An 18,005-nucleotide genomic window follows, 5' to 3' on the forward strand; every position below is an offset into this window, starting at 1 on the left:
TATCCTTTTTTTTTTAATGTTTTTAGAAATTTATTTTTAAGAAACTCCTCCCTCCCTGTTTCAGGGATGTCTCTCTGACTTGGCGAGTTTAAAGCAGCAGGCTCATTAGCTTTGCCATGAGGAAGGCATACCCTGCTGAAAGGAAGCTTTGCCCACCAGGAGTGCTCCCCGTTGTTCAGAGGGAGGCCTCTCCTCCACTGCCAGGCAAATGTGTTGCTAGCTTAGGCGCATCAGGAAGACCAACAAGCCTTCTAGCTGAGCCTGCTAGTGAGAGACCACAGTTGCTAGCTAAAGACTGCGCTTAAAATTCACTGGGCCAAACCTGTCACTTCAAGGGCCGCATTCCTGCCTGGTGTCTCTTAGCTCATGTGTAAGGTGACCAAAGGGAAGTCCTGTTTGCAATGAAGTTGACACAAAGGCCATAACTGACTCAAGCTGGTGTCCTTAATGGATGCGCTGACATTCATGGCTGTAAAAGAACTAAAGTTCACATAGTGAGCCGCAGAAGTTGTACACAAGGGTTTTATTACATGGGTAATTTGACATACTCCGCGGTAGTCAGGTACAAGTGCATTTCATTAATGTTTTGTGGACATCGTAACAGTCGGAATAGTTCAGCTGAACAGTCCGTATTTGGCTGAATTCAAGCCAGTGCAACTCATGACATAACCATAAACAGGAAGTTACAGGCCTACAATGAGGTTAGACTAGTTAGCAACAGCATATTTATTGTCACATCAAAGCATTACGAAGTATGAAAGCCCAATATTGCGACTATCTCTAAAATGGCGTTTGTACAAACCTGTTATAGATACCTAAATGTAAGGATTTGTCCTCAATGGATCAGTAATGGATAGTGACTTCCTCTGGTTTTGGGAGTTATTTCAATATCCAAAACTATCGGGGCAGTAAGAAGAAATGTAAACATTTGATGGTCCTTTGAAAGCCCCTTCTGAGAAAATACATTGTGTGCCATAGGAAAAGTGCATTCTAACTGGTGTGTCTGCTATGGCCAGTTTGACTCAAATTCATATAGCACCAGGTATTTATCCATTTCTGCAGTAAAAAGTTAGAAAAATCTTTGTATTAACTCAGAAAAGACAAAACAAAGTCAAAAGCTTTTTTTTCTTCTTCTTCTTTCTTTAGAGGAACAGCAATTAAATAAACCCCCCACCCACCATTTAAACAGTTACCTCTTATGTACAAAGAAGCCAAGGGCTAGCAAAGCGCATAGCCAGTCAACAGTCTTTGTTTTTTCTTCAGGTTTATGTACCTGAATAGATGAGTTTATTTACAGGTGGACAGGCATCCACACAAGTAAGAATCAGAGTACTTTCATTTGGCTAAAAGTTGTGTAAAAAAAGACAAAACACTTTTTTTTTCCCAAATACTTTCCAAATATATATATATATAGATATATTAAAAGCATTCAGTATTTCCATTAGTGCCAGAGTTGGAAGCTCTTTCTCAGTTTAAAAAGTTAACTCTGTGACAGGGAGCGACAGTGAGGGCCTGAGGGCCGCAGCCAGAGCTGTGGTTCCAGGGCATAGGCCAGGCCCCAGGGCCTGCTGTGGCCCGCAGAGCAATGCAGCAGTGTCCTTCTGGTGCTGTTCCAGACTGCATCCTGGCACCAGAGACCCACCAGAGCCGCCTGTACCCCACTGAGCACCCCTACCTCACCCCCTAGGGCTGGGAGCACGGTCACAGCTATGGCAGACACCACTGCTCAGCACCTGCCCTCAAGCGTTTTGCTCAAGTCACTGGGTTCTGCGGATGCCGTGGGAGAGGCCCTGGGAAGGGACGTGGTTTTCTGTCGACCAACATACAAAAAAGCACTGCAGATTTTTAAAAAAGAACAGTGTTTAAAAAACAAACAAACAAGCAAAAAACCCAACAACCCTAAACACTCTGGAGTAGTGGAAATATTACACAAAGGGACAGCTAGCATGGTCAGGTAGCTCAATTAATGGGAAAACATTAACTTCCACACTAATTCTTGTAAAGAATATATAATTCAAGGCCTTAGCTCATCAGATACATACTGTTAAAATATTTTTCAGTTAAACACAACCTAGATGAGTGCACATCTCTAGATAGACAAGAATACTACCGCCTTCGTACTGTCATCAGGTATTTAAATAGTTCACATGTTAACAAAACCTTTCTTTGTTGTTGATTCTAGGCTTGTTTTACTCTAAAGCAAGGATATTCTTAATCCTTCTTTTTTTTTTTTTTTTTTTGGTCTCTCTTCCTGCAGGATAAACTGTTAAGAAACACACTTCATTGGCTGACCAGACTGGGCTAATACGCATTACAGCAACAACCCAAAATTTAAGTGTGAATGTTGCACGCAGTACCTTTTTCCTTCCTCTAATTACACCAGCTACAAGAGCAAGACATCCATTTTGCATCTTCCCTATTCCCTCCTAACAGATGGTACACTAAAAGCAAGGTCTGATCCTTCATTTCTCACACATCCCATCCCCAAAGCCCAGTCAAGGACTGAGTGATCGGAGCACTGTGTCCCTGGAGGCAGCAGGCCTGTGCCCCAGACCACAACCCCTAGGAGCCAGCCATGCCTCCTCAGTGTGTGCTGCAAGAGGTGGCTCAGAAGGCTGTCCCAAGGGGGAGGATTGTGGCCATAAGCCCAGTTTGCAGTGGCCTCTTCCTTGGCATAGCTTGTTCTGGTGCTGCTGCAAACTCTGACTGAGCCTGTGTGAAAGGAAGCTGCTGGTCCTGCTCTGCTGCCCAAGCATGTGAGACACTGAGCAGAAAGAAGGGCAAGAGGTGCCAGAACAGAAGCAGCAGCTCTGGCTGGGCCTGTCCCTCTGCTTGCCCATGCTGGGCCCAAGAACCCAAACTGGTCACCCAGAGCATGCCAGGACCCTGCCTCAGCCACAGCTCCTGGGGCCCTACAGCTCAGCCCACCTCCGTCCCGCATCTCACGTCTTTGGAGAGCTGAAACAATACAGGAGACAAATATCTGCTGAAGGAGCACCTTCAGCTCTTCAAGTTTGGGGGTTGCTAACCTGGGGGAAAAGGTTGGGGTTGATTCAAGATACAGTATGCAGCTGTATAAAAATGCATAGTTTGCGTGTATACATTCACTGACAAAGATCAAAGGAATGTTCTTTGCTATGCGGTTTAATTGCCATCTGTATCCAACAAAAATGTGACAAAGCTACAGGAGAGCAGTTAAGCACACAGCTTGGGAGCTAACAGTCCCTGAATGGCATTTCCCAAATAAAATATCAGCTTCTTTTTTGGGATAATTTTAAGGGGATTAAGTAGTTTTAAATTCAAAGACTATTGGTTCTGTAATATAAGTATCATAAATTTGGGGATATCCAGAGATTCCAGTTGAACCGTGTCCATGTGAGAACTGGCCTACCCTGCTCTGAGGCTTATTTACACGTGTAAGCCCTGTAAGACAAACGCACAAGCCAAGAGCAACCTGGCTTTGCCTGTGGTGTGTGAGCGGGATGAAAATGTGATTCAAATTCTAGTTCAGCAGCGCAATAGCTGGGCAATTTTTGGGCAATAGCTGAGCTAGTGTTTAGAAAATTATGAGTTTGCTCACTTTTGCTTTTATTTCAGTTTACACTTTGGAAACTAGCTGCTCCCCATGAGGAGTGTGTATTGTCCTGAGCACGTCTGGATGCACAACAGTAATGTACCAGGCAGCATGGGCTTAAACACAAGAGAAAACCTTGTTTAAATGATCTATTTTTGATCTTGTTTTCCATTTGTGCTTTTTCTGAAGAAAAACTGCTTTCTCAATTATGACATTTACTACAACACAGCAGTTTGCTACTAAATGTAACTTTAACAAAGATCACTGCTTTTTACTAATCGAGGTGTTCTATAAATATTTAATTCAGCAATGAATTGACTTTGTTCTTGATATTTCACCTTCATAGTTCTTCATGTTCTTAATTTTTACTTAGGAAAAAAAAAGTGGTCAACACACTTATCTAATGACTTAGATTCTTCCTTGCCATCTTTATTTAGCTGTATCTATGAAAACTGCACAATAATATTTTTGAAGCTAGAAAAAATACAGTGAGATAGTCAGGATTCCCATGGAGAACAAGTCATTTCTCAAAGCATATTTTGCAACCTAAGTGAAGAAACACTGCTCATAGGTAGTGAACTGATGATTCACTGGGAAATGAAAAAACATGAAAGGTATTTTTTTTTTCCATACAAACAATAAAAAGTGCAAAAGGATGATATTTACTCATTCTTAAAACCCAGTGTCCAAAATCAAACTATTCATTACCTGAATTACTTGACTAACTTGAAAAAAAACAATATTTCTTCTCATTTTTTAGAAAAAGTTACTCTGCCCAAAGCTGCTTTAGTGCATTAATAAAACTCAGAAGCTAGTGCTTAGAAAATAGTAATTCATCAGTCTTTGTTTAAAGTTTCAAATGCAAGCATGTATTTCTGACTGCCACCTTGGAGCAGGCCTGCCGCTGCTCTTGCTTCTCAGCCACCAAGGGCTGAGTTTTCAGTGACATCTCATGCTTAGTGCAAAGGTTTTAAGCTTGATTTTTCCAAATTCTCAAGACCTGAGTAGTGCTGTGCAGCACTCCTCCTCATGGTAGGATGCACAGCGAACATTAATCCTCCGCTTCCCCTTCAGCACAGGGAATGTGGTGCTCAAGTGTCATGCGGGATGCATGTGCCTGCCATGCTCTGGGGACTCCTGCCAGTCCCTGGAAGGACCCAACAGCTTCGCAGTAGGCGGAAACACCTGGATCTGGCACATCTTCTGTAGGTGAAAGTTGATTAAAAATGGCATATTTGCAGCTCAAGGTGAGACTGTATTCCTGCTGTCGGAGCAGTGCTTAGCTTTTACTTTTACCTGTGGCTGTGGAAATGAACAAGCAGAATGACACCCATCTAAAGGGTAGACGTCAGGAGGTTGGGACATCCCTTTTTTCTATAGTATCTAGCAACAGGACAAGGGGTAATGGGATGAAGCTGGAACACAAAAAGTTCCACTTAAACATAAGAAAAAACTATTTCACTGTGAGGGTGACGGAGCAGTGGCACAGGCTGCCCAGAGGGGTTGTGGAGTCTGCTTCCTTGCAGGTCTTCAAGACCCACCTGGACATGTTCCTATGCGGCCTGATCTAGGTGAACCTGCTTCTGCAGGGGGCTTGGACTAGATGATCTCTAAAGGTCCCTTCCAACCCTACCATTCTAAGATTCTATGATTCTATGAATGTCTGGAAGTCTCTTAGAAGGAAGTGGGGACTCTAGGAAGTGACCGACAAAGCAATTTTGCAGGGATTTCACATACTGGTGTCAAGGACTTCAGAGCTGTGTGTGGTTTGTGCACATACGTGCTCATCAGCCTGGGAGAGGGAAGCCCAGGGAGGATCCAGCCTGGGAAGAAAACGAAAGCATCACCATCTCTCCCTCTCCTTTACTGCTATGTGCTTTCTCTCCCAGCAACTGCAGACTTCGACTTTTCTAGGTGTGATTTGGAATAAAGAGTTTGAACAAAGTAAAAGTAGAAAAGGTCTTTATTTTTCAATGTACTCCATAAGGTTTGAAGGAGTTCTGTGCTGGGGTAAGAAGCTGTTCTCTGTTTAAAGCATTGAAACTGGTATCTAAAAATTCTTAAACTAAACTACATGGAATAGTATTAGGGCTGCAACTTTAACACCAAAACAAGAGGGAAGACAAGTTCTTCATTAGCTCATTTAGGAACAAGACAATTGTCTTTTGGACACTAGGTCTCAAAATTAAGAGAGGCTGAAGACAAGAAAAAAATAAATGGAAATGGCACTGTCAACCCAGAAGTGGGCCTGTAAGCACAAGAGTTTGGAAAGCTACTGTTTAAAGCAGAACACAAACCCACACACCGAGCACTGAATCACCGTACTAAAGAACTCTCTTGAAAAAATGTCTTTGGTAATTCAGTTAAGCTTCTCGGTGAGCTCTTCCCATTTTAACCTGGTTTATTAAATAGCTTTCTACTTTTTCAAACTAGTTCAGACTAATTTTTTGAAGACCCATGTCAATTAAACTAAGGTAGGTTTTATACAAAAGTAAATCCAGTGTCTAGAACTTTGTCTCCTGCTTATCCATCCACATTCCATTTCAAACCATCCTATCCATTAATGTATTGAATTTACTAAACACTAATTTCAAAAGCTGTAATGTGTCTCAATGTATCATTGAAAACGTCTCTAACCTAAATAGTTTAATTGCTGTATTTATGGATCTTGCATTTTTACAAGAACATCTTAGCTTCATGGTTATTTTCTAGTTAAAACTAAATTAACAAAACCTTTATTGTTTTGTATACATGGCCCAACGAATGAAAAGATACATAAAGTGCAATGCAGAGCAAACTGAAATTCACTGAGTTCTGTGGAAATGCTCTGGTTCCAAAAATAATAATTCAGGAAAAAAGAATTTGAATCTACTTTGTATTTCCCAAACCAGTACTTGATAGAAAACAAAGCAAGAACAAGAAATGTGAGCACATATTTCCCTGTTGTGACTGAAGCATGACAAAAGGATGCATGGAGCTAAATACTGCAGTCTTATGCAAGCAGAGTGTATTAGAAATCCCACATTCATAAAAACTAGGCAATTGGGCCTTTGCTTCCCTACAGCTGCTTAACTTATGCTAAATTCACCCCCTTCTGTGATGGAAATACTTTTCTTATACAAAATAGTATATGAGTACTAGATGACAAGAAAACATAATTACTTTTTTCAGAGCCCTGTAGTGGGATGGGTGATGACAGTTTCCTTCCTTCCTTCCATCACCCGCCAAACTCTCACCTGCTCCCTGGTGCTCCCATTGCTACAAACGGATGCTATAACAAAAACAGGCTGAAGAACTGCACTAGCAAAGCAGCTGAGGGTCTCTCCAATTTGCTGCCATCCCTGGAGAGGAAGTACAGCCTGGTTTTCTGTGGCCCTGAGATGTCATGCAGGGATCACATCTCCCCACCCCTCAGTGAATGTTGCATGGCCCGAGATCACCCCGAGTCACATTGAACAGGCTCCTCTGCACATCCCTTTATGTCCCCAATACCTGCTTAGCAAAACCACGGCACAGTTAAGATGTAGTCTTAAGATTCATTGCCTGTAGGAATATTGATCTAACTCCTCTTTTTTCCACTATAGACTCCATTCCATTTCATAATCAATGCTGTTTTAATGGTGGTGTAGGAGTGCTAAGCAACCAGCCATGAGTGGGGGTCTCTTGAGCTAGCTGTCTGCATGCAATTCCAGGCACTTAACAAGATCCCAGCCAAGACAGGATGGGATAAAGGCTCTGTTCTCATGCCTGCTATATGAAAAGCAGAAGTACAAACCCAGAAAGCCCTACACTGATCTAGCCTTTAGGAATTTTATACAGCCCTCCGCTTTTAGGAGTGGATCAATCCAGCATAACCTGGGATATTTCTCTCTAGGAATGCCTCTGCTAGGGGACAGGAACAGTTTTTATGACAGCAGCATAAGTTTATGCCCATTTAACCTCCTGTGGAACTACAGTGTTAGGTGAAATGTAGAAATCTAAGTCTAAAACAATACTCCCAAAAGCCTGTGACTAACAGAGAGGACATCTGGTTCCTTGCAAATTCAGGGTGGCTGGTGCCACGTTAGAAATGCCACTGGGAAGTGATGGGGCAATGCTCCCTTTATCGAAGTCTACTAATAAAACTCTCACTTAAGAAGCAGGAGAGTTGGGAAAGAGCTGGAAAAAGCCTCCTCTACCTGGAAGTCAAATTCACATGGGCCTGGTTTTAGGGCTCTGAGAGGAGGAAAACCACGACTTCTGATTTCAGCTCTGACAATCCTGTCATTTTTTCAGTGACCTTCTGTAATGTCAAAGTTCTCCACCAGCTTTATTTTAATCTCTGAAAGAAAGAATACCCTTCAAAAGCATTGTTTGTACTGTCAGGAATGAATGCAGATAACCACCTCCCTCAACCTGGACACAGCAAATGAGGCACTTGCTCCAGCTGACTGCACATTAACAGGTTGGCTATCTTGGACCCCATTCTGAGAAACCTCCTTCTCCCCGGGCCTGGTGTCAGTAGGATGGATTACAAGCTGAATACCGTGTGTCCCTAAGTGACACATCTGAGGTACTGCCACTTGGGTATTACTGACACTGAGCCGACACCTTCCAGCAGCCACGCAGCTGTGCCTCACTTTGCATCTACCCCTCTCACAAAGCCCAACAGCAAAACTGGCTTCCCAAGAACTCAGAAAGGGAGATACACAACTTCACGCTCCCAAGTACAGCAGCAATAGTCACAAACCCAAGAGCCTTCGTTCTGCAGCCACCACCAGTGTGAGCAACCCTGCTCAATGCATTTTTTCATGGCAATAGTTGCAACTCTCCTGTGAAAACCTGCAATGCTTTGAGGGCTCAGCCTGTTACAATGCTATCTGCATTCTGGTTTTAATTGTGGACAAAAAGTTTTTATCAGGCTTGTAATAATAATAATAATAATAATAAAAAAACCCCACTTCTGTAACTGACTGCTTAAGACTGGTTTCCTCTTACTGGGATCCAATTGTGTACAATTTCATTTCGGGTCTTATCTGACTGGCTCAAGCCTCTTTCGACTCATGACTCTAAATGTGAGTGTGTCTTTTGGCCCTTGGCTAGAGGTCAGTCAAACATGGAAATGACCACTTAGCCTTCCGTTAACAGATCTAAGTATTTCTGTCTTTCACTTAATTCTGGGCTCTAAGCATAAGATAAAACTATTAAGACAGATGGGAAAATAGTGTGAATGTTATTATTTAACAACAACAACAAAAAAGGTGTAAGGTACCAAGATACACCATATGTGGTAACCTGCATTTTGTTGACCTCATGATGCAGACAGAAGAAATATGTGAGCAGAGCTTTTAGCCTGATTGTTCAGACTGGTTTCGTTAAGTGAACAACAAACTCTCAACGTAATCTTTTCCTATTTAACCTTCTGCTTGCATGAACTCTCCATGTAAGAGCCGATCATGTTGTATGACCTCATTCAGTTGGTACAGCATGATGAAGAAATGTCTCCATTTTAAAAGCTATTTTTGAAAGAATATAATTTCAACCCAAGTACTGGTAATTTAGGAATGTCTTTGCAATCAGAATGCAAACAAATAAAACCCAGTAATGAAATGTAAGAGACAAAAGCAAGCACTAAAGCAGACATTTTCATGACATCCCGGGAAACTTCAGATCAAACTTCGTGTGTAACCAAGGGCAAGATATTATTTCTTTCAGAAATCCAGAATTTTTATGGCTTTGTGAGGGTGTTTTAAGTTACTTCTGCCACATAAACCAACATACTACTATTCTATGTGATTTACAATTCCTCCTCTCCTCCTTTTGGTTCTTAGGAAATCCCAAATCCCATTTTCACTAAAATTATACTGACATTATCATTTCAAGAGAGGTAATAAGATCCCAGTGCCATATGAGTCAGTTTTAAAAGAGTGCACATTTCACAGTGATGTACAAACGAACACACATCACTTGTTTCCATGATTTAGCCCTTTTGTAAGTATTGCACCTTGTTAATAAGGCTACTGTCTATTTTCTTTAACACTAAAAATTACACATAGACAACATCATTTGTGGCTTAAGAGCATAGCAATGCTAAAGGTTTTAGATCTTTATTTCCTTGCACACTTGGAGCTCTTATGCCTCCAGGTGCCCAGAGGAGCATTGAGTGTACAGGGAATGCACACAGAACTCCACACATTATATGACACGACCTGCTCATCATGTGTTTTCTTGCTGATGTGCTCAAATAAGCTCCTTTGAGCTCAATGGCAAACAGACACCTTTTACAAACCTAAGCAATGCCTTCACACAGTTAAACTTGTCTTCTCACCTTCTCTTTGCAATGTAAAAAATATCTAAAAAATAATTCTCTAAATTTGCCTGGTTTTCTAATTCCAAGATACATTGCATAAAATCAGAAAAAGGCTAGATTGTCTTACAAAGTGCATATTCCAAACAGTGCTCTAAGAGTATCTGCCCTTGCCAAGGTCTGGTTTCAGGAGGCTGTAATGTGTGCCAAACTTTAAAAACATGGACAGTCTCATTGACAAAACTCTGCAAATGCAGCTCAACACGTAGGTGAGTGCTCTAATGAAAATGAGCCTGTGTGTCATTATTGGCACACTAGCAGTTCTACCTCTGCCCAGCCAAAGCTGCTGTGCTACAGATTACCTGTACTCCTTCCCTGAAAGATTTGTTGTCATCGCTGTTAGAATTAATTAGTACAGATACTAAAAATTCTGATGCCAGGTGCTGTTTACATTTTTAGGTCCTAGTACATAGGAATTTGCAGAACGGAGTCCCTGGACACAGGAAAAAAGTGGAAAGTAAAAACTATTACATACCAAAACCAATTTTTTTTGTACAAATAAAGAAAAAATTGAGCATTTGCCCATGTATTCCTTCAAAACACTAGTTAAGTTCAGTATACTAGTAGTATATAATACTAGTAGTTCAGTAAAACCTTGGGCTTAACGAAGCTGCAGACATGAAGCAAAAAAAAAAAAAAGCTGTGACATGTTTTCTTTTAATTTCGTGTAGAATTAGCCCTTGAAAAGTGGAGTATTCAACACCTCCTGGATATCACAGCAACATATTATTTTTTTGCTTGCTGAAGTAATTTGGTAATCCAATTACAGTCAAAGTATGCTTTGACCAAGCAACTATATAAACAAGAAACCTTTCTATCTACACCACATCTTGGAAAGATTTATAGACATGTATAGATTTACATTATAATTAGGTTATGGTTCAAGGTAATCTTCTATATTTTTCTATCATCTTTTTTTCCCTATTTGGAACTTATTATCTATAGCATTAAGTAAGACCACATTCACTAATTAGTACTTTGTTCTAATTTTAACAATTTAAGTAGTGACATATTGCTTTTTAAAAATTTGCCTAGAATAGAAAAAATCCCTCTTAGCCATCTTTCATTTGAATAAACCTATATCCTGCCTTTACAGTGCCCTTATGTTCCCTGAGGAATTCTGTCTTACTTTTTTTTTTTGTCTCTCCCCTGCCCCCCATCTTCCCAAGGCAGCTTTTTACAAACATTTCAGTAACTTTTGTCTATCTGACCATTACACATCATATACTAATTGCTGCAGGGTATAACACAGTAAAATAAAGACTCCAAAGTCAGACCTGAATTTTTAAAGAGGACTGGCAAATTAGTAAACACTAACATTCAAACATTTTAAAATGTTCAAGTCCATCTTTAGCAATGAATTATATCAAGAATTCGTATTCAATACTGAATCCCTATCTCGTTAATATAATATTGTTTATATGCCCGAGTAATAGGAAAGCTGACACAGCATTTGTACTGCTAAAATTAATTTCTCTCAAGGGTATTTTAGAGATGTCACATTCACATTCAAACACAGAAGGAAAAAAAATTCTTGGTGTTCAGACGTGTTGAAAAACCAGCAGAATGCTGCCTTGTTACTAAATTTAGCTAATCTCTTACATTTCATCAGCTGACTAGCCAAATGAACCCTTGCTGTGAGTATGAGCAAGCACAGGAGCAAACCATATTTTATCTTGCTTGGTGCCTCAGAAACAGACTGATTTGTGTTTTCAGGGTCTTCTGGACTGCTATTAAAAATGGTCTGTGTGAAGCACAAAGCACGTGATTAGTGTTTTTTCATACTGAGGAATAAACTCCACAAGTTGTAAGTGAAGAGACACATCTTCTTTAATTTTGCATTTGGGTAGAAGTGAGGGTATGGTCAGTGTGAAAGCACTTCAGTCTAGATGGAAAAAAACAGTTCAAGGGGGCACTATCAACTACACATTGGCCTTTTGCCATCTTAAAGCTTTTCAGGCTCCACATCGATGCAGACACAGGATGTATAAATCCTCAGCTTGATTAATTTCTGCTCATGACTCACTTTCTACCTACCTAGGTGCCCTAGAACTCTCTTGAACTTATACTAGAACAAAAACCTATGATAGGATGCTTTGCAGCAGCGCAGTTATCTACCTGAAAAATCCTGAGAAACGCAGACGAAACCCCATACTCCATACAGGCCTCAGTTCCAGTCCTACCACCTTACAGCAAGATTGAATGAAGTGTAAATATGAAACCAAGATGAGACTCTGCAAATGCTTGCAGATTAAAATATTTCTAAGGGAAGGCACAGCACAACTCTTTCCTTACAGACGACTGAAATTTGAAGCAGCAGAAGCAAGCCTCACTGGCAACCTCTTACATTACTGCCCATGGCTACCAAGCTTCTAATTTCCTGCCCCGTTTCCAAGATGGTGCTTCAACATATTTACAAGCACGGGAAGACAAGGAATCACTTTGTATTGCCAGAATTACAGAGATTGTCCTGAATTCTTGGCAGGGCTAGTCTAGCTGGTCCCAGACCACAGCAAGAAATAGAAAACCATCCCGATTCACTGTATCAGAATGAATGAAGAAAAAAAAAAGGTCAGTGACAAGGACATCTGGGATATCGCATGGAGCTGGAATCTGTTCTTACGTGCAGGTTCCACAAGAAGTTTTGGTTAAAGCTGTGCCTCCTGTTACATTGCCTACCTAGTCATATCATTAAAAATGAAGGGGAGAAGGAATGAAGAAAGTGATGTCAGTGATAGTGAATCAGTGCAAAAAATCTACAGATCATTAGCTAGCTACCATTCATACCAGGCTAATGATCTGCAAAAAGTAATTCAAAGGACAGGCATTCTGCTCAGCCTATTCAATTCACACAAGCAGGGCTCACAGGTCTGGCTTACATGACAACAGATACCTGCTAGCTGATGACTGGTACTGGTTAAATAAGTGTACACCTGGAAATTGGCATGGAAGAGTTTTTGCTGACTTTGCATCTTGTGTATCCCGTTACATTTGTGCAAGGCACTAGAGAATCAGGCACATTGTTTTAGGTGGAAATCATTTTATGACTAAGATGATCTGAGTTTGTAAGGTCAAGTAGCTGCATACAGGAATAGTTGGTGCAGAATCACATTTTTTTTAAATGGGCATTCCAATCTCCCACCTCTAAAATGATCTCCTTTTCCAGACCTTTTCAAGGGTGGGATAATGTTTGTTATAGCAAGAAAACTCCTGAAGAAACACATTTGGGATTTATACAGTTGATCTCCAATCTGACACTTTGTGTTACCAATTTCTCTTACCAGCATCAATACTACTAAGTGGTTAAACACAATAAAATGAGTGGTAAGTACACATTACTAAGTGGTAAACACAATAAAATAGATCCATTTTTATATCTCGGGGAAGTTCTGGCTCTTGACATAAATGAAGCCACGTCCAAATCGCTGAGGCGTACAGAGATGGCGCGATGCACTCAGGCTGTTCTGGTTTTTCCAGGTGGTCAGAGACAATGACTGACCTCCTGAAGAGAAACCCAAAACAAGGGAAATGGCATTACTAGTGATGATAAATGACCACCGCATTCAGGCTGCTCTTCCATGGGAAAACAACAAAATCTGACTCTTTCTGAGAGACTGGTGCAGAAGTGTGAGATGGTGCAGAAGTGTGAGATGAAGCGTGTGTCAGCAGGACAGCAATGCAGCTTAAAGCGACACCCAAGCAACAGACCAAGAAACAAAAGAGGTTATTCCAGCTTACGCTCAGTACTGCCAGTGCAGGGACATTTTGGTTCTTGTTGGATGTGCAGGAGGGTGAAGGGGATCTTGTCAGGCCCCAAAGTGCTTGCGTGACTTGAAGTCAACTGAGTTCAAAGCATGAAGCAAGTGGTGAGAGGCCCTGAGGGCCGTGCTGCCCGGCCATCGTTGGCTGTGGCTCAGACATGGTAACGCAGGGAGTGCCTGGTTTTCAATCAAAATGCCACAGCCATAAGATGCAAAACTGATTTAATATCAACTGCTGATTAAAGGTAAAAATACTGGTAATTTATCTTTGTCCTGCAGGATTTACCAAGTATCTTCTGTTCTCTGTTCTGTTAACACCAACTTTCTCTCCTGTTTTGATGATCTGTGGCTTTTGTGCCCGTATGTAATTCCACATCAAATTTGTACCAGAGGGCAATCTGGTCTGGCGACAAAACCATTCTTCCATCCAGATATTTATAAACAATAAACTTACTACAGTAATTCGTAAAGTGCCCTCAGGGAAGGTGCTCACAATGCCACGATATTATAGAAACAATATACAATCTGATACATTATTAAAAAAAAAATCCTCCAAAGCAAAAAGGGAAAACATAAAAGGAAGGGAACACAAATATACAGGCAAATACTGTCAGTCTAGCAATAGTCAAATTAATTATGGAACGCTGTATAATTAGTCTTGGAGTGCCTGTAAAAAGGGGGGGGGGGGGGGCAAGTTGGCAGCAGTATCTTGGAAAAGTCTCAAATTTTAAAAATTCTACCAAAGTAACTACATCATCAAAAAGCTCAGTGTCTGAAGATGAAATGACTGTGAGTTACTATGAGGTATTTTACTAAAGAAAATTAAAAAAGACAACACTCAAAGAAAACACGTGTCCCACAATTTACTAAGAGGAAAGAAGATAATACAGTGGCTACATATGTCCACTGACCTTTACTGTCCTGTTTTTTATATGTCTAAAGAAAACAATCTTTCTCCTCTGTGGTGATCACAGACTTTATATAGAGATATACAAGACTATATAATATAAAGTTTAACATATCTCTATATAAATGTTAATAAACACACTCATGTGTATCTATTTCAGGATCTTACTAGATTTCAGAGTCTGTTTTCTTTGATTTTTGTTTAAATGACTGGGAGAATGCAATTGGGCAAAAGAATCCAGTAAGTGCCTCCCTGCATGTGAGCATGCCAAGCTGCCTGTGCGTGGAAATGATGCCATTTGTAAACAGCCACAGAAAGAGCATGCTCCAATTAGGCGCCTCATTGCACAGTTAACTTGTTCAAAGGAAGTCAAATTACAACCTTTGGGAGCTCATACAGTACATTTTACTTCATAGCATATATTCTTAACGACTGCACTGTTATTTTGTGCTTTTAGGTTGACATGAGCAGTGCTGCACATTTAATAAAGCTATCAAGTGAAGTTTGGATCAGATTTTAGAAAGCTGTTTAGATACCTAGAGTCTCCTTATTTCAGTGAGAATGAACCAGCTTAGACAATTAAACAAAAAAGAAGAAAACAAATAAAGAAATCTTGTCTCATGTCAAATGCTATGAAGAAAAACAACCCAGGAATTCATGGGCCTCTGCGCCTCTATTAATAGGGAAAGTTTTGCTTCTGTGTTTCTGTTTGATTTTCTTAAGAAGTCTTGTTTTGTTTAACAGGCAAGTGTAGTTTAACTGTATACATTCATATCCTAGCAAATCCTTACTTTATTTTTGTAATGAAATAATTGTTAATTAATGGTAGTTTGATACAAGTCAAGCAGAACACCAACTTGTCGCATTCTGGTGTGTATTTTCTAATAGACAGAGAAACTAAAGAACCCGAATCTATCCAAGTACTGCAAGTATAGAAACTTGTTAATGTCTATCAAAATGAGTTAAGAAATAGATTTTACCATAAAAACGATGCTCCTTTGCTGCTGTACTTCTTTTTCTAAGGTGATGTTGTGGAAAGTGGATATTTTCTTTTTCTCTACCAATTTTTTGCATCACATCTCAGCAACTTTAATGAGGGAAAAAAAAAGGTGGAACAAACCATAACCTTAACAACCTCTTAAATAAGAGAAAAGGAAGCAAGAGCAGAACTGCTGGGCTGGATCATGTCCCTGAATAAGGTATTAGATACAATCCTAGTGGCTGCATTTACCAGTTCGTTATAGGCCTCCCACAGCAGCAGATGTGCTGGTCTAACTGTTCATCCTCCCTCAGAAACAGGAGAGCAGCAAGAAAAGCTACTGGACCCCCTTATATTCTTAGGGGTTTCAATTAAGCATCGCTGGATTTCTTCCCTCGATGTCTCATTCTGGCAATATCTGCTGGTGACTTTCCATTGCCGCTTTTCTTCCTCTGGAGGATCAAAATCCAATTTGGTACTTAAATTGCTTTGTTCCACTCCACTGATCTGTGCCTGGTTTAAAAATCTTCCAGGAGCACTGCTTGTCCTTCTTGCAAATTCAGGCTTTGCTCTTCTCCTATAAACAAACAAACAACCAAAAATCCCAACTCCTCCCCACATCTCATTTCCAAAAATATAATATGATCATTCGTATCAGGAGAGTTATTTAGCAGTCTCCAGTCTCAGTACAGCTTTTGTTGAGAAAACTGTAGCTTATACAACTCTGAAGTGTTTATTAGAAAGCTTTCAAAAAGAGATCTTCGTTTCAGGAAAAGAAAAAACGTTCAGTTTTGCAAATACAGACGTTCACAGCAAAGAGATGAAATGGTTAAAAATGATCCTAAGGAGCAAGTAGCTCACAGAGTTAGCAAAAAAATTAACTTTTTCCTTTCTTTTACAGAAAAACACTAATAGCTGCTCTGGTTTCCATACTTAGTAAGACAGTATTTTGTTGTATGTTCTTGGTTTTGCTTTTTTTTTTTCCTTTTATTTTTTTCCTCTATTGCTCCACACAGGTTTTGATTAGTGCTCCTCCTTGGCTACAAGTGCTTCACTTTGAAATACAAAGCTCTTTAAAAAAACAAAACACTCCAAAAAAACCAAATCCCCCAACGTCACATCATTGGAGGCAAAAAGGGAAGTGATACAGTGCAACTGCAGCAATCTGGTTCTTCTGTTGTTCTCCCCCAAGCCCCAAATCCTCTGTATGATTTCAATCTTTAGTCGATGAACCTTTGGCAGGCTTTCTTCCATCGGCAGGCAGTACACCACATATCTCTGTTCTCCATCCCATAGACCTTCCGACACTTTTTCCCCTCCCCTCTAGGCTTCCTGTCAGAGAGAAAGGGAAGCTCATTAAGGAGATGCCTTCAGAGCTCTTCTTTATCACCCCGAAGATCAGAACAATCTCAGTGAGTGCAGCAGGCAAAAAATCCTCAGCTTTTCAAAGAGATTTGGGTTGTTTTTAGGTCAGCTGGGAGCTGACAGAGCAGACAGACCTATGGCCGTGCCTCCACAGCTCTGAGGGGCCATCTTTCCCCTCAGCACCTGCCGAGCCTGCTCCCCTGCTCCAGGGATGACCCCAGGAGTGCACAGCCCTGACTCCAGCCAGTGACTAAACCCCATCCAGATAAATGGTGCTTTAGCCATGGTAAGTGCCAGGCCGCAGTGGGCTGTCATGGCCATGCTCCAGTACTGCCCAGGTCACTTCAGGCCGGAGCCCTCCTTGCTGTAGACCTGAGGTACAACTATTTTGCATAGCCCTGAGCAGCAAACCGTGACTACCAGTAGGCAGCAGCTATGCAAAACTGCAGAGAAGCTACCAGGTCCTAAGCCTGCCAGTCCTCCCTGCATGGTTTGGTCTGAGCTCACTGACTGAAAAACAAGTGATTGAAAAGAAGTTTTAACCCTTGCCCTCATTTGTGCTCCTTCACTTGTCATCCCCAAAGTCAGCAAGGCAGGCACTGCTTTTACAGCTATAATGACTGTCACGTTTTCCATCTTTTAACCACACTCAAACATTCAAAAACTTAGAAAATTATGAAAGTAACTGTAAAAAAGGAACTTTTTTTTTAATTCCACAGACAGCAAGCCAGCAAACCTGAGGAGCAAAGGCACGAGAAGTAGTAACCCTGTGCTCAGTACAGCACTGCCATCTGTCCTGACATCTTTACATCAAATAACTGTGCAGAGTTGTTTAACACCTATATTAAATGCTGCATGGCACACATGGGAATTGCCTGGGGATTCCTTCCCCTCTTGCATACCCAGACACATTTTTCATTACTCAACATTCGTCAACAGGAACAATCCGTGAACTGGGACAATCCCAAGTTTGGTTTGTAGCACGTGCAGTGATCCAAGAATTATGAAGAAAATGGAAAACATTAAATCTTCCTTTTGTCTCATTTTAGGGCACATTGTCTCATTTTAAGACT

The 18,005-nt window shown here is 40.8% G+C and overlaps 1 protein-coding gene across 3 annotated transcripts in view; it reads right to left on the reverse strand.

Annotated features, from left to right (window-relative positions):
* Positions 1-508: 508 nt before the first annotated feature.
* Positions 509-18,005, reverse strand: part of ZNF704 (zinc finger protein 704) — a 113,846-nt gene continuing 96,349 nt past the window's right edge. For 2 of the 3 annotated variants that reach the window (XM_061996064.1, XM_061996063.1), the window contains one exon: positions 509-16,899. In XM_061996064.1, the coding sequence (XP_061852048.1) occupies positions 16,788-16,899 (112 nt within the window). In that variant the 3' untranslated portion in view covers positions 509-16,787. The remainder of the gene's footprint in view (positions 16,900-18,005) is intronic. The other variant, XR_009818712.1, reaches the window with a different exon arrangement.

This window comes from Colius striatus, chromosome 4 (genome assembly GCF_028858725.1).
Source record: "Colius striatus isolate bColStr4 chromosome 4, bColStr4.1.hap1, whole genome shotgun sequence".
In the NCBI taxonomy this organism is placed as follows: Eukaryota; Metazoa; Chordata; class Aves; order Coliiformes; family Coliidae; genus Colius; species Colius striatus.